Source organism: Monomorium pharaonis, chromosome 1, assembly GCF_013373865.1.
Source record: "Monomorium pharaonis isolate MP-MQ-018 chromosome 1, ASM1337386v2, whole genome shotgun sequence".
NCBI classification, from domain to species: Eukaryota; Metazoa; Arthropoda; class Insecta; order Hymenoptera; family Formicidae; genus Monomorium; species Monomorium pharaonis.
In genome coordinates, this window is record NC_050467.1 from 1,989,476 (window position 1) to 2,007,651 (window position 18,176).

Below are 18,176 nucleotides of genomic sequence, written 5' to 3' on the forward strand. Positions count from 1 at the left end.
GAGGGGAAGGACTTCAGTCTTTCGATCGCAGAGATCGGGAAGATTTCAGAGCCGACGGGTTCTAATCTCAATTGTAGGAAGCGTCGCGTCGCGTGGCATCGATGATGCCCTTTATCTGATACGACCGTATCTCCACCGAGATCCTCTCTTGCTTGATGCCGTAATTCGAATACCCGCGGGCCCGTTTCGACCGAATTAACCAGCCGGATACCTCGCTCGGATCAATCCTCCGGCGTAGCGTGGAGTAAGCCGCACGGATCGCATTTGATCGCGGTCGTTCCGGCATTTAATTGATGAGCTTTAAATCAGTACGAGGATTAACATTTTTCAAACAATTGTTTTTTTCCGTGAGTAGAGCGAGAGGATAATGAATCCACCCTGTGGGAAGGTTTCTTCAACTTAAAAGAGCAGAGAAGAAAGAGTCGGTGTGTATATTCCCGGGCTGAGGTAATTACGTATAAATCGATTATAAAGTGTCACGACATTTATAATCCCAAGTACAAAGGACCGGTGCTTGTTATGGACAAAAAAAAAAAAAAACGTTATTAGTGTAACTGTGTGCGCGCTGATTATGAACCGTGCTTTTAATTTTCAGAGTAAATTAAACATTTCTACAGCGTTCGCCGTAAATTAGGAATAGTTTTGTAACATGGGATACCTATGTGTGAAATTTTCGGTTTCAAATTTAGGGAAGATTAGCGGGCTATTTCAAGAAGATACCTAATCTGAATTGCAATCCCCAGTGATTACTGACTGATACATTATTCGAGTGGGATTTCGTCTGTGTAATGCTCTTTTCGTAGAGTCGAGTTACGTCGAAGGAACCACAGGTTATATCGCACAACTTTCGTTATGTACAATATAACTACGTTCAATTCCAAGATTCTATACGGGAAGCAGAAAAGAAATAAGTATCGCCGCACGAGCGGCTAGCAATCCCTCGAACAATCTTCTTTCCGTCATTCACAAACTGCTAGTTAAAATTCGCGCAGGCCTTCGAGCGACAGTCTCGCAAACAGTCTCGGACGAGGATCGTCGTCGCTGGGGGTCGAGATAGGACTGATGGCGTATAACAATGAATAAACTGCCAAGCGCCGGAGAAATTGATCGTTACACGTCGTCATTTCTCCGCATTCTGTTGTCACATTCGCGATTGATTGGCGTTTTCTTAAATAATGCCTCTCTCACGGTAAAAAAAAACAAAAAGTACGCAACTTTCGAACAATGCAGCAAAACCGCTGGAACGGAACGAACGTACGGGAAAAAAAAGACTGCCATGAAGGGAGGGGATTAAGGGCTCGTATCGATAACCGATAAAGTTTACTTTTAACAGGACCGAATTCCGAAACTTTTCGATTACGCCACGTAGATGCTCAAGTTGAAGTTTACAAGTCGCCCCGAGGAGACTCCCGCTTTCATTCATTTCACGACGTCCGATAATCGTCGAGATCTGAAAACGATTTTCCAACGCGTCGCCGAGCCACCGGCTCGATTTGATTTTCGTCTCGGCAAACGAAAGGGACTGGTGAGTGCGTCTAAAGCGGTCTCCGAAGGAACCACTTTCCGCGAATAGGATGGATAGTGGCGCGCTAATTATTCTTTCTCGCTGGTCCGTGAAAAAAAAGGCGACCGCCATCGCCGTCGAGGACGAAATAACCGGGCGAGGTTACGCGATAAAAACGGAAATGGAAGGGAAAACGTAGCGACGCGCACGTGGAAAGATGCGCTTCGGCGACGTCGCCTGACGAGGTCGCCCGTGGAAACGAGAAGCGCGAAACCGGACCGGAATATGAGCGGGAGAAACGGGGAATAGGGGAAAACAACGAGGCAGAGGGAGGAAGAGAGAGAAAGGCAGGGAGACCGAGAAAAATGACGACGGGGGTAAACAGAGCTAAGTGAAGTTAACGATCGGGCAAGAAGAGCGGCAAAAATGACCCCGGGAAAATTACCGCACGCGCAACGGCTTAATGTCCAAAAAGACGAGAGCGGGGGAAAGAGGGGAGAAGAAAGAGAGAGAGAGAGAGAGAGAGAAAACGAATAAGGGAGGGAGCTGTATAGCGAGAGGAAGATAAAAAGAGAAAGAGAGAAAAAGGAAGTCAAAGAGAACGGTCGAGGTCAGGAACGAGAGAGAGATATCGCGAGAACGGGGAGAAAGGAAAGCTGCAGCTGCTTAATGACCACCCTGTACATTCGTATCTCTCTTGGATAGGCTTTCCTTTTTCTCCATCCTTCGTAGTTCCGCTTTACTCCCCGTCTTCCTCCCCGAGTCTTTCGCGCAGTCCCGGCGCTGGGTGCCGCCGGGACCATTATCTGTAATTGCTTTCCTTAATTCGATGTTCGTTGCCTATGTGGTGGAGCAAGAGAGAAAGAGAGGAAAAAAAAAAAATTCGCGTAATAAGTTGGAAAGTACGGTATAAGTGCCGTCTGTGCCCCCCGACTTATGTAGGAATCGCGCGAAAAATTCGAATCCGTCAGCCGCGTGTCCTGTTTAGCAACGACGGATACTTCGGATTTTGTACGATTTCTCGCGCCAGCCAATAACTATAGCCCCTCGATCTTCCGACGGCGCAAGATAGATTCGCCGATCTCTTTTCCGAAATCGTGGTGACCGCGCACACCCAGTCTTCTCGTCCGCCGCGATTCCTCGCGTACAAAACGGCAGACGACGAATGCGTGCAGAATGGGATGGAATTCCGGGCGACAGTTGTCTCCTCGGGTGATCGATACCGGAAATAAATCGTCCCGGCCAGAATCTCCTTCCAGAGGCTCGCGCTCGAATGCAGATTCTCCAATTTGTTTTTGAGGAATCACGCGAACGCCCGCAGCCACGCACCACGGGGAGGGGAGGGGAAGGGGAAAAAGAGGGAGGAGAGACCGAAAATCACGCGACGAAAAGCCACGACGGCATCGACGTCGAAGCGGCAAATTGATCCGGTGCTGCGACGACCGTAAATCACCTTGCTGACAATTGATTCGGGGGACACGGGGGTGCGCTGCCCGGTTTTACCTCGGGGCCACTGCGAGAACTACTGTTTACGAGAATGCGCGTGCACGTAACACTACATTGCGTTGCGTACTACGCGCGGCTGTGTTGTGGCTTCATTTGCCACCGTGTTTAATGATACGCAACGTGACGCGCTCGTAACGTTTCGCCACGTTCTCGTTGCGTTACCCCGTACACCCGGGTTGCGCTGCGAGATTCGTCTGTTTCTCCGCGCTCATGTTTTACAATGAAAATAATTAACGGATCGATTTTCTGAATTCAAATTTACTTTACGATTTCACGAGGGAGAAAACGTAATTTCGCGCGTTCTGCGGCTTTCTTTGTGTTATGTTAAATTGCTTGCAAAACACAAAACGTGTTTGCTCATCTTAATAAAATTTAATGTCCGACGAATGGAAAACTGAAGTTAATGATAATTATTTTAAATAATAAAATCACATCAAATTCATAATTTTATTTGATAAATTTAACGAATTTTCTGCACATTATTCAATAAAAAAATGTTTAATGAGAAAATGTTTATTCAAAGGTTAATTTCAAAAATGCGTAACAGTGAAAATTGGAAGTTATAATAAATGGTAATTTTCTTTTTTACTGCATGCAATAAAAAAAATTCACAAATCGCCGCATAAAAAATAATGCAGTTGATATTTGATAATTGCCTACCTAAAAAGCGCTCATATTATACGGTCTGGTATATTTTAATTTTGGAGAGCGTAACTTAAATTTTATAAAGCCCAATTACACGGGAATGTGCTTTTACACAATCGCTTTATTAAAAATAAATGTATGTATTACCAATAGAGAATCCATCATGCGATGCTGTAATATGAGAAAGATAAAATACTCGATATTCTTTGGAATTAATTTCGGCGCGTTTTCTTGATAAGTAGCGCGATGTGTTTTATATATATAAGTCTCTGACGGGGTGTGGTGCGTTCGTCTCGTAACATTGTCTCGAGGGTGGTGATCCGTCTTGCTTACCGCCCTGTGTCGTTGACACCACCCATTTCGAGAACAAGCCGCTATCCGAATCAGCCACCCTCGCACAAAAGAACCACGTGAACTCGGACGGTGACCTTACTGTCGATTCGTGTACTCGACCAGCACCTTTCGCTAATCTCTGAGAAATCGCGGATGCCCGCTAAATTGAGCAGGGTTGAGAGCTCGATTGACTTCTCCCCTCAACGACGCTCCTCATTCGGCGCTCGCGCCCGACTAAGTGATAGACGATACGCAATTTTTCATCCTGTCGTCGCGATAATCCAACCCGCCCGCATGTCACTACCGACCTAGCTAGAAACATCCTCGTCCAAAAACAAGACGAGAATATTACAAGACATCACATGCACGTAGTTTAACATCACGTCGATCCTCCCATTGAGGACACAACTCAAACTCCGATTTTGTTTGACACGGTGAATCACATTAACGCGACGATCTAACGTTACTTAACGTTAATAATCTCGTACTTACCAGTACGCTTCTCGGCATCGCGATACGTGACTTCGCTGAGGATGACGGGTTGACTTCGACCCTTGGCGTTCACCGCGTAAACCGCCACGTGGACCCCAGCCTCGACCGAGGCCTCCAGTCCAGCGAGGGCGAAGGACGGCTCGTCCGGATTGGAGACGTTGTAGAGGGGCTGGCTGCTGGCTAGGTAGTCGACGTCGCCGTGATAAACCTCCAGGACGAATTTTTGTGGCAGCCCACCGTCGTACCCTGGCACGCATCTCACCTCCACGCTGGTGTACGTCTGATTCGCCAGGGTGCAGTTGCGCACCGGAAACGGTTTCCCTGGAACGAGATAGAGAGAGAGAGTGGTCGATGACGGAAATTGGCGGAACGAAAAATCGCGACGACTCATATATTATGTGACTTATACAGTTGAAATGACCCGGCTCCGTGCAAAAATCCGGAGCCTCGACAAAGGCGTCGTCGCCGCCGCCGCCGCGCGAGACGTTCTCCTGGTACACTAAATCTTTCTCAGCGACACGCACGACTGCCACTTTCGTCTCGTGACATTTTCTGGACACCTTGTACGCGTCTATACATCCGAAAGCGGCTCCACAGGTTGGCACGGGGTAGTTCTCTCGGAAATCAAGCCCGGCGCGCGAGTGAAAAATGCTCGCGTGTCCACGAGTGGCAAAGATTTAGTGTACCAGGATCGTAATGGGCGTAGAGATGTGTCCCGTTCTCTTTTTCTTCTCCCGACTACCACCAGTCAACGTGGCACACATCCTCCCCTCCTTCGTCGAGAGTCGTCGCGTCGATTTTTTTTCCTCCTCTCCTGCGCGAAACCAATTCTCGAAAGTCCCGGCCGCAACGAGAAGAACGGATACCGCTCGTTACGCACGCGTTTCCTCTCCTTCTACCGTCTAATTTCGATATTCAACGCGCTCGCGTTTCGCGTTCATCCGCCCGGGATTTCATTTATCACAAAGTCCGTCGCAGTCGTCGTCGTCTTCTCTGTTCCTCCTCGTTATGGCTCGCGAATCTACGGTACGTATATTGAATCTCGACAATGCTTCGTTTGTACTTTACGCGCGCTTGTACTCTCCTCGCTCGTCTTTGCCCTTCCGTTTCTTATGTCGCTTTGCCACGTAACTCCGGGCCCCATTTCCCGCGAGCAAACATTTGTAACCCGCGCTTTCGTCCTCGTAAAAGGGCACCGTCCGGATAGACGCAAATTCAAATTAGTTTTGCGAGCAAAGAAGGAAGGCTAAGCTCGTCAAACTGGATAACTTGCGGGATGGCGTGTCTCCCTTGTATTTTTCTACGCGAAAGCCCCGCCGCAAAATCAGCACAACACTGCAAACACGTGTAATATGACCGCAGCAAGCAGAAATCTATGCAGTTTATTTTTGCATTCGGCTCGGTCGAGTATCGCGACAAAAAAAAAATGTTTTTAACACATATTACCCTTTCTTTAAATTTTCCCTCGGAACATATTGGCAAATTTGTTTTTACATATCGCGCGGCTCTTGACAAAATGGAATATCTTTGTATCATTCATGCGTTTGGGGGATCGTAAATTTCAATACGTTTCGGAATTCCGATTGCACGTTCGATATGCGTAACGAGTGGCATCTAACGCGAGATCGTCGATTCTGTCACGAGACCCCGGTCCCGGAAATCCCGTCTTTTTACCATTCTTACACGCTTCGACGGGCATATTCCTTACCGAAATGCTTCGCGGAATGCTAACCGACATCAATAACGTCGAGAGGGTGGGACGGATAGGGGTACAAAAATAATATCATGCCATCGGGTTTACGGGTCGTTGGCATTGGTGGAGCACCGCGAGAGGGTTTCGATATCGAGGTAAAGGAGCGAATGGCACACGAGAGAGAGACGAGCGATTTTATTTTTGAGGGAGGGGGGGAGGAAGGGGAATGGGTGAGAGGCGAGAGGGCGAGAGGCACATCCCGGTGTGCCGCTCACACTCGACGTATTCGTCAACGTCAATACGTCCTCGGCCGATCGCCATGTCAACGTCACTGTCGATCACGCACTGGGTGAGGGGGGGGGGGAGGCGGAGGGAGAGGGAGGGCGAAAAAAAGGAGAACGACGAAACGTGAAAAAATTCGCCTAGGGATTAATGCCGATTTAACGGTCGATGATTGGTTGGCCTCCCATTGTACGGCGATGATTCGCGGGAATCGCGTCGCGCTCTCTTTCCCCCAAGAGATCCCGTAAAAACAGCGGCAATTTTGCATTTCAATCGTCGCGCGCTTTTGACGTTCTTTTTTTCGCGCGGACAGCTCGTGCGATTAAAAATGCACCTAATTTTACAAGCGCAGAGAATTTATTATGAGGCGCCACGGCACACGGATTCTCCGCTTTTGTTGGACTCCCCCAGCGTAATTCCATGATTTCGAGCACCGAATTAAATATATATGTCGAGTATGTTTTTTTTTTTCGAAAGCACGCCATACTTTAGTCGTCTATTCATTGGCGTAATTCTTACAGATGCACTACATTGTTTTCGTGAGCACGAAATATTTTTACAATTTTAATCAAATATCCCAACTTTGCAATTTAATCATTTCTAATGTAATATAATAGTCCCATATACACACGTATGTATACAATGTTCTACCGACAGATGACAATTTTAAATACTCATCGATTGCACGAGTGGTGTTCTTCCTTTTTCAATTTCTTCCCTCTACTAAAATACTTTTAAATAAAAGCATTTGTATCGAGCTAAAGCGAGAATAGAACAATCATTGATTGCTAGTTCGTATTTAGCTTGATTTTTATTGCTGCAGTTCTTCTTTTAGTCTTTATTTGTAATAAAGAGAATACGTCGAAATGAAAAGACAAATCCTGTAACTATGAGTTAATAAACGGTTTTCATGTCAATATATTGTGTTTGATCATTTTTTTGCAAAAGGTACACTGAGAAAAAAGTGTTTGATATTTGAGGCTATAATTGTGTGATAAAATAATTATAGTTGAAAACTCCATTTTTATAATTATTACTGCTATAATGTTATTAATAATAATCTTACGTTTATGGTTTTCTACAAACCATTAAAATTTATTATACACTTCAAATATTAATACGAAAAAATATCCAAATATTAATGGTAAAAATAAAATAAACATTTCTATGTAGTAAATCACAATTGAATATAGCAAATACCTTTTTAAATATTCGACTTATTATTTGCGTAGCAACAATAACTAAATATTATAATTGACTATGGATTACAGCTAAAACATATGGCATAATTGCATCCAATTTTTCTTTCAGTGTAGCGATTACTTTACCTGCGTAATGTCACACTCTAGGTAAACCACTACAGCTTATCGTGTACACTCACCGGCTGCTACCAGTTGAAAGAGACACGGCCTCGACTGGGTACCGACGAGATTGTCCGCCCAGCACGAGAGGGTACCGTAATCCAGCTCGGTGGACGGTGTGTATCTCAGCACACTGACGCCGCTCGACTTCTCCATGGAGAACCTAGCAGGTGCTACCTCCAGGGTCTCGCCGCTGTTGTTGAATTTCCACCGGAAATTGTGCGCCGGCGGATCGGCCTCGACCCTACAGGCGATGTCGAGAGACTCGCCCCGCGACGCGCCGACCACTATAATTCGGTCCTCCTTGCACACCGGCGCGACTAAAAGCAGAATTATCGATTTGTATGTACTATCGGAGGAGGGGAACGAGACGATCTTCTCCTCCGCTACGCACTTCGGAACTCACAATAATACCCCGCGACAGGGGTAGCCCCAGCTCTTTGACCGTCGCACCATACTACGGATTTTACTGTCAAATTTCACGAAATTTGTAACAATCAGGATTTCCACGATAAAATTCAAGATGCTACGAGAATAAAATTTTCATTTTGTACTTGTAAATTAGTATTGCAGAGTTATTGATCCGTTATATGCTACCGAACAGCGGGAGGCTCTTTTCCTCTGTTTTATATGTATATTATACGCATTTCAGAATTTTAAGCACGACGGAACGCGCAGACTTTTGATGATCATCGTACCGTACCGCGGATTTTACCGACTTTTACTAGAATTCGTGAAATTTGTAACAATTAGGATTTCCGCGAAAGAAATTGAAAAAGCTACGAGTACAAAATCTAGAACTTCTATATTTACAAATTAGAGAATAGGACACTTTAGGATATTTAGAACACGTGATTTTTAATTCAGTTAAACGCGAAACGAGAGATTATGGTTGATTAAAGTTTGAAAATAATGAGTGGATTTTATTGGAAAATTATTCATGGTTATCTCATCGTACTTTAGATTTTATTATCGAATTTATCGTGGAATTTATGAAATTTATTGCAATTAATCAGGATTTTTGTGAAAGGCAAAATTTCAAGGGCTAGGAATATAGAATCTTGAACGTTCGCAATTTATACGAGTCAAGAGACACGTATATGATTTGGTAAAATGCAAAATGCGGTGATCGTTGCGTTAACTGAAATTTTGAAACAATAATTAGCAGATTTTATTGGAATTGATGGTCATCATATTTCGCACTACGAGTTTTACAACAGGGGCAGGGGGAGTGCCAGAATTTGTGAAATTTATTTGCAAGTAATCGGGATTTTCGTGAAAAGTGAAAATTCAAGGATTAGAATGTTGAATTTTCGTGATTCAAAAGACACGTCTTTGATGATTAAATTTAATTAAAATGCAAAAAAGAGACGTGTTAATTAAAAAGTTTTTAAATAATTCGCAGACGTTCCGTTAAGAAAGATGTAAATATCAGCGCTGTTTTCTCTCCTTCGTCAGAGTAAGACTCGCAGATTTCATTTGCGGATTAGTGTTGTAAATTTCAAAATGACTACCTTATGCTTTCCTCGCCTTCGGGCATGTCCCGTCAAGAGATTACTTGGGCGACGAGCGACGCGTATTAATTGCGCTTCTCGATAAACGTTATTAATGCTACTCTCTTTAGTTCGTTCTCTTTAGCTCGCTACCCTGGGGTACAGTTTTTATGAAGTGACGCTTTTCCTCCTTCGTCCTCGACCGTCTTACGCCAACGGCTCTCTACTTTGTTATGCCAACCAGAAATTATCACAGCTGCGAGAAAGATAAGTTTTTAGAATACAACGGCTTTTCACGAACAAGCATCTTGCATTCATTAAGCGACAAGAGCGTTAATTGCCGATTGCAATCTTTGCGAGCGACAAAAAGCCGCTATTCGCGAATGACATTGTCGACCACATTCAGACACGTCAAATATGATACGCTAAAGAACGACAAAATTTATGTATTATGGAAAGAAAAATTAGTTATTGCTAATTAATACACTGAAAAAAAATTTTTTATTAATTTGACTAAATTTTTCAACTTGATTAAATTTCTTCAAGTATTTAACTTAAATACATAAAATTCTTGAACTTTAATTTAACTGTTTCTATATTTGACTGAAATACATAAATAGTTGAATTGAAGAAATTTAATCAAGTTAAAAAATTTAGTCAAATTAACAACTTCTTTTTCTCAGTGTACATTTAACTTGTAAATCAATATAATTTAAGGCTGTTTGTAAAAAAAAGAACAATTTTACTGATCTAAAAGTTTAATTAGATATATAGATCTAAATACAATTTTGTCAGACAACCAATATAATTATAAATGAGTTCAACTATAAGAAATGCAAAAAGTTTTGATAATCAGTTTAAGCATCTTACTTAGCATGTCACTTTTATCTACAAATTACGTAATTATTTTGATGGTCTAGCAAAATTACTTTCAGATCTGTATTCAGCAAAATTTTAAATTATTTAAGTCAAATTAGAGATCGTTGTCGCTGCACTTAAAAAAAAAATGTCAGAAAGAAGCTACGGATTTTTTACGTAATACGCACTCGCGTTTGATACTAATCGATCGTTGCCCTATAATGTACAAGTTATTCTTGTGTTTCGCTCCAGGAATATTGGTAGATCGACCGGGAAGGGAAGATTTTTCTGTCGATCCGATAAAGCCGTAGTAGATAGACGAGATAAAGCGACCGACGAGATTCGAGTACCTACCACCGCCTCGGAGTTATTTGTACACGGAAGGTCTCCTGTACACGGAAGATTCCCGTTCTGATGGTATGCCAATAATGGCCTACATATCGCAGTTGCATCCGGGAATACACACAAACGATAGTGATATCGCACAGCGGACGATTCTTCGGACACGCCCCGGTGTTTTGTCACCCGTGGTTGGAGGGTGGTCGCCACCCCTTAACTGGTGGTGGAATCTCGTTTTATCAACGCGAGTTATGCAAAAAGGTCTACTCTGCCACCGTCTTCCCGACGCGACGATATATATTTGTCCAGATTTATCTGCGTTTATCTGCGCCTCTCTTTGTCTCCATTCGTTTCGCGGTCTCCGCGCGGAGGAAGGAGACAAACACGGGCATACGTATCTTCTCATCGTGTAGCCGAACGAGACATTTCCAAGTCTGGAACCGGGGTGGAAATTGATATTGCGCGAATAATCAAAATGACGATCAAAATGCTAATATAACGCGTTCAACAGACGCAACTGGGAGAATACAAAACGGGAGCCGAGTCCGGGGTGAAAAAGCTTGTGATCTCGACCGGCTGAAAGTACTCATTATTAAACCTGGATTGCTTTTAGCATGTCACTTTTATTACAGACTTTTCAGCTTTATTACGTTCATAATTACTGCACATTTCCTATGGTAATTCGATTCGCAAAAGACAAGCGATTGTTATTAATTTTCGATGATGGCCGTAATGCAGCATTCCATGAGAGTTAAAGCTTTTTAACAGTTTGATATTGAATTCAAGCGGGAGAGAACTGCGCCGCGTTGCAGGCTTATTGTTCTTCCATCGCTGCATTGTTCCATTTGTAGTATTTTCAATTACCTCATATTTGAACTTTGATCACGGGTTTTTATCCGAACAAGCAGCACCAAACAAATGCGCCGTCAGAGAAATTTTACGATGGAAAGATAAACGCGCGCACGAGACGTGTATGCGCAATTCGTATGTATTTGTAATTGTAAACGCATTGTATTTACGGATTTGTTGATGATATTCACATAAAACATACGTCTCGAAACAGTAGATTGATTATAGTTTATCATTCTTAATTGATATATAATAAATATTGCAACGCGCATAGTAATTGTAAATAAATGTGGCAATTGACATGTAATGGCTATAGATAATTTTATTTTATAAATTTTATTTTACATACGCGCGCGTCAGTCTCGAAAATAAAAACCACGATATACACACACACACACACACGCATATATATATATTCTATATCTATATTTTATTTATATTATAGATTTGTTTTCATATAACTAAAAATATAGGTAAGTATAACTTTTTTAAAATTATGCAGAATAAGTATCAGACGAACTGTAAGACAATTGTAATTTATTGCAAAATCAACAATAATCATCTTATGTGATGACATTGACTATAGAATACGATCTCAATTGGTTTCCATAAAATTTAATCAACATTTATATATATCGAAAAATGGTAAAGCCGTTTGGTTATAACCATTAATTAATATTGTTCCATTTTAAACATTCATGTATGTGTAATATCCGATTACCGTGCAAATCGTTAAAATCGTATGATTTTTGTTTGGAATATTTATAAGGTTTATACGTTGAATATAATCTATTGTTACGTGGTTATTAATCTAAAAAAAATATATATAAATATGGAAAAAACAGTTTTGCAAAAAACACGAGACACTTTGTTACAAATAAGTTAGAAACTCTAATTATTTTTCCTGCACGCACAAACGAGAATTAAAAAAATATTCAACACAGTATCAGATTTAAAAGGTAATATCAATGATGATAATATTAAAATTGTTTGCCATTCTCATAAAATAAAATATAATAATAAATTAAAATTTTCCTCCGTTTTTCTCCTAAAAAATTTCTTCTTAAGCCATATATATGTATTCTCTTGGCAACAACTTATTTGAATACTTATCAAATTACAGTACAAGTTTAAAGTCTTTTGCATTTTTTGTTCTTTCTTCTTTAGCTACATTTGCATTCCTGCTATTTTAATTTCCATTATATTACGATAGTGTCGATGACATAAACGAAACGTTATGCCCTCTTTCCTAACAACGGCGTAATATCAAAGGAAATAAACTACAAAACCATCCCGACTTCGATTCGTGGATGCTTGCAAGATGCTGGCTTATCCGAGACAATTTCCTCTATTTTTACGAGGTCGTCACAATCCACGGTTAAATATTGAAGGTCCTTGCTTGTCTGCGAGATTGCAACTCGTACGCGATTCCGCAAGTGGTGCCAGGGTTTCACACTAAATGCCTCTGCGTGTCAATTGCTCTTGCATAACTTTATGAAATTAGATTAAGAGTGTCTCGCGCGAGTAAACGCGAAACTCTATCGTGTTATTTTTCAGTTGATTGGAATTCTTTACTGTTGACATGTCTCATGGCGCGCGCGTGCACGCGTTTGAAATAATAGGATCTTAATTTAATATTTTAATTCAAACGAAGCAGCACATTCTCGAGTGTCCTAGAAACCAAAGTGCCACCTTTTCAAACCAAGGTGGCACTTTAACAGAAAAATGTCTAGGAACAAAATACGGATTTTCTCCAAAATACCTCGCAAATTGTGCGTTCTACAAGAAAAGTGCACAGAGGTCCTTTTCATGCCTCTCTCGTTTGAGATCTCTTACTTAGGAGGGTCGATTTGGTAATTCGTGCTTTGGAGAGTTTTCAAGAGCGAGAACCGCACACGTGTTCTGCGCGTATTTCGTAAGCTGCGGTACGCGAATCACCTCTTTCTTAGAGATGGCTTCCGTGTCGACAGTATATATTCTGGGAATTGGATTTAAAAAATTCAGCTAACGCATTAAAATATTCGCGATGAGTGTAGTTTTCGAGGTATAGGCACTAAATTTATATACAAAAGTTATAAGATAGAAGTCATCTATTAGTAAAGAATCCGGATATTTTTAAATTACAGATCGACTTACATTTAACTCGAAAGTGCAGCGGCTCGCTGCGCGTCTCATTCATATCGTTGGTTGCTGCGCAGACATAACGACCAGCACTGCTCCTCGTCACACTTTGCAGGACGAGGCTCTGATTCGACCAGATGATCCTCGCCGACGTGTTATGCGCCAGGATTTGATTCTGAAAAAAAATCAAAAATAAGTTTCAATTAAAATCAACTTATTAAGCAGCGAAAACGAGACTTCGGCGACGCTGACGCAAATGTATACATTTATCACGCGGCTGACAGAGGGAGAAAGAAGGATAGAAAAAGAGAGAAGGAGAAAAGAGCAATCCTCCCTACCGCGAGAGAACTTGTTCTACCGCGAGATCAAGCGTGCGATTTCATTTCTCGTTATTTTCTAATTTCGCGATAAATTAGAGATAAGCGCAACCACGCGCACGTCTCGCTGCGATGTCTTCCTGCCTGTAACCTCTGTTCGTTATCGTATCATTTTTTTTCTCCCCATCCCGGACGAATGCCACCGTGGACCAACCGAGCGCTTTTATGACCGCGAAAGACAAAGGGGAAGTATCTTGCAAGATTACGAAGAAGCGTATACCTGCTGTGTGCACTATTGCACACGCGATAGGATCACTGTATTAGTCATTGAAACCAAAAAAAAAATTAATATGATTACATAATTCAAATAAAACAAGATATTCTAAAATCTTAAAAACTGTACAAAAATTAGATCTAAAAATATCAATTAATTTAAAATCAATTTTAAAGTCTTATTATAATTTATAAGTTTTTTCTTAGGTAGTCATTTACTGACTGATTTTTCAGCGATTGTGCAGTGGGTCTAATATTGTTGCACTCAAACAAAACGTTTGCATAACGTATCATTAAGAACCTTCAACAAAATAAATCATTACTGTTTATTTATACTAACATATTTAAATGTATAATATGATATATTTGTTATGTTATATTTTCTATAATTTATTATAATTTGTTATATGTATTTGGTGTTGATCACATTCTTTTTTTAACGACAGCTAAATAATAAAATCTCTTATTTTTTATTTCAATTTTCACTTAGTTATTATATAAATATAAATATTAAAAATTGCAAAATTACAAATATAACTTTCGAATATAACTTATTTCTTTTAATATCTTCTGTAAAGAAACATTGTTTTCTAGTTTGTCGAAATAAGTATCTGTTGTTAAAATCATTCGATGCTGTTCGCAATGACGTAACGATACAGAGGGTATTAACATATTTCGCGTTATCTGACAGAAGACGCGCGCGACAAATACGATTTTACTAGTTTTACGGCAGAGATGCTGCGCAGGGTTACATATCGCCGTAACAAATTTGTCGCTTTAATTAGCTCCAAAAGGGGTGAGGTCCCATTACGTCTTACTTTGTCTCTGTTTTCACAACAAAATGAGAAGCGGGACGAATGTAGTGCTAATATCGTACTAGCTCCGTTGAAACTTGTAGAGAGAACGAACTCGGAGCGGAGTGGAACAGCCGCACGTCAGAGCCAACAAGTAGCTGAAGTCGGTGCACACGCCGCCATCGGTGCCGTTGCCAAATGCAGGCCGAACCGCTTAATCAGGCGAGAGGCGGCCTTCGAAAGTTCCACGACCGCCGTCTACTACCTAATTTACAGGCTAGTTGCTGGCGAAACGCCATAGTTCGTAACGTAATTACAAAGTCGATTATTAAAAACTAATATCTAACTTATTATTGAGAGCCATTTTCTCAGAGTTCGACGGTGTGTGAGTGCATCACTCTGTCACTCTCTCTCCCTCTCTCGCTCGCGTTTCCGTAAAAACTTTCTTCCCTTGCATTAAGCGATCTTTTTGCTTTACCTCGCTGTTACCCGATCTCTTTATCTCTTTGCTGAACGCGCGGCAAAAGTTTGACACGCAGGACGGGGGGGAGGGGATGGGAGTGGAGGTGGAAGAAAAACGCAGGCGTGAGATTGTGCGAGGAATATCGCAGTCTGCCTACGTCCGTCATAGTGCAGTGCTCGTAAAAGTGGTCTTGCCTATTTAATCAGACGAGAAACGACAGTCAGGCATCTTTGTCTCGCCGGCAAACATTTTCTCGGCTAGTAAAAGTCCCTCAAGTTTTTCACCCTCAGCCCCCTCTCCTCTCCTACCACCCTTTTATCATCCCCATTCCGTTCTTATACCTCTTACCTCACTACCGTTTCCTCCATTACACCGGCACAGACCCTCTTCTCTCCCGTTCCGCCAGAATCCGCTCGCCGAAGATAATTCGAAATCGATTTGAAACGAGGCCATTTGAATCTTGGAGAAGTTGGCGGAGGTTGGGGAAACCGGGGGAGGGAACGCGCGAGGGGCAAAGTGAAGGGGAAGGTTCAGAGATCCTTCTTCCACCACTTCTGTCTTTTCCACCTCTCCAGGGGATGTGTTTCTTTCTCCTGGACGCCGCTCGAAGAAGTAGATTTATTCAATTGTTTTATAATCTCGGCAGCTCGACACGGCGCGTCGCGACGTCGTCCTCCGTTGAAATTCCCTCCCCTCTTCCACCCACGTATTTTCAACGTATTTCTCGCTCGCGCAATTTCATGGCAATGTTGCCGAGATATTTAATTACTTGAGTAATTACTGTGGTTAACTGATATAATATATTTATAAACTTATCTTATTGCGCAATTAGCGATATATACGAGGGATAGAATGTCAATAAGGGATCACAACATGCAATTGGAAAGCTTATTTTTGAAATATATTACAATATTGATGAATTCAATCAGAAATGATTCCCATTCCCATTAAAAAAATATATAAATTCAAAATGATTCACAGAAACAAGCTCGATAAAATTTTTAATATTTCAACCTCGCAATTCATGTGCCCTATAAAGCGCCAAATAAAATATCAGAGATGACATATTAGGCATTTTAGAGCACTTAGTCACTCGTATCACGATGATGTGAATTGAACGCGCGGGTTGATATACATGGAATTTTTTTCGATTAAATTCATATGATCTTGATATATAAAATATTTAAAAAAAAATAAAACATAATAAAAAACAATATAGAAAGAAAGAACAAAAAAAAAGATGGACGAATTTACGGCGTATTAGTGACGTAACTCAATTAAACTGTATTGTAATCTATGTAATCAGCCATCCATGTGGTCGAGTCTAGGAGGTTTAGCACGCTTAGCATAGGTTAAGCCCTGGTTAAATCCCGAGGTTTATCTTCGATTTACTTGCGGCAAGAGACGAAGCTCGGAAAGGACTCGTTAAACGTTATACCTCGTTAAGTTCCGACGGAGGAATTTTTAAAGGAACGCGTTTACATCTTTCCTCTGTGTTGAAATTCTATATTCTATATAATCTTACAAAATAATCCTGATCACATTACTGCAACATCGCAGTCTCTTCAGCGTATAATCTTTCTCTTTTATTCAAGAAGAGTTTCTTTGAAATTATATATATACATATGATATTTAACATTTTTTTCAATAACAATTCAACAACACATTTCAATTAATTTGGAAAAAAGAAATTACATATTACTTACTCTTACATAAAAGTTCTAATTAAAGACGGTAAAAAAAAAGTTTAAAATAAAATTCTGTATTACATTAATTATTTAGATTTCTTTCGTTTGCGTTTTCATGCATATTATAAATTGGAATCAATTATTTATTGATTTTCAGTGCTATAATAATAACTATGTATATCAGTAACTAGTCATTGTTTTTTAATGAGTTCTGATCAATGTATTCGAAATCTGATCAATGAGTTCGAAATCAATGTATTTTCAATGAAAGACAATGTACATATCACTGATTGATAAAGCTATATGTAAGTACTGCATTGAAATCAGTAAGATAACTTTGTCCTTCCTTGATTTTTTATTCACACAAAATTTCTTTTATTTCCATGAAAAAGTAAAACTGTTCAAAGATCACGCTTTATTTCATATCTGCATCGGAGAACTACTGAAGCTTATCGGTCGGTCAAAACCACTATCAAAGAGACACTCCACGATAGAGATTCGCTACACGAAGATCGATATCGCGGCAGCTTACACATATGGTCCCGTTGCGTACTCCCGTCTCGACAGAGATAGCGAAGTTTAAAGTTCCCTTTCGCGACTCGAATCCTCCAGCCTCCACCTTTCCGTTCCCACGAGTCGGGAATTCCGTTCTTTCGTCATTCCCGTTCGTGTTTCTCTTTCTTCGCGTCCCGACGAAGCGGAATGGAGAGTACGATATCGTCCTGTGTAGTCAGCTCCTGACTTTCGTTTATCTTTTCTTGCGACCGAACCATTTCACGAAGAGCCACCATCCGTCCCTGCGCCACATCCCACTTATCCAATCTACTCGTCCACCTGGTGTACTTGTGTTTGTCCGCGTAAGTAGATTCGTACCAGTAGTTTCGTTCTAATTCAAGTTCGCGATTATTCACGTGTTTGCGTTCAATAATACACCTATTATAATTCAACACAATGAAAGAGAGCGTCAAAATTAGAAAGTAAACAAGCCCAAAGTATAACAAGCCAAAAATTATAGGGCTTTGATTACTAAAATTGATATTTTAATGTTTCTAAAATAAAATCAAGTCCCTAAAATAAAAGAGCGACGAGATTCGTAAATAACTTCTAAATTAAAACCACAAATTATTCCTAATGGACTGAAATAAATATCAGAAATAAATATTAA

At 41.0% G+C, this 18,176-nt stretch overlaps 1 protein-coding gene across 2 annotated transcripts in view; it reads right to left on the reverse strand.

Moving 5' to 3' along the window:
- The window catches only part of LOC105839826 (nephrin), a 352,537-nt gene that overhangs the window by 12,065 nt on the left and 322,296 nt on the right, over positions 1–18,176 (reverse strand). For both annotated transcript variants that reach the window (XM_036295449.1, XM_036295450.1), the window contains exons 10-12: positions 13,492–13,651; positions 7,837–8,136; positions 4,481–4,801 (exon numbers count right to left, since the gene is read on the reverse strand). In XM_036295449.1, coding sequence (XP_036151342.1) covers positions 4,481–4,801; positions 7,837–8,136; positions 13,492–13,651 — 781 coding nt within the window. The remainder of the gene's footprint in view (positions 1–4,480; positions 4,802–7,836; positions 8,137–13,491; positions 13,652–18,176) is intronic.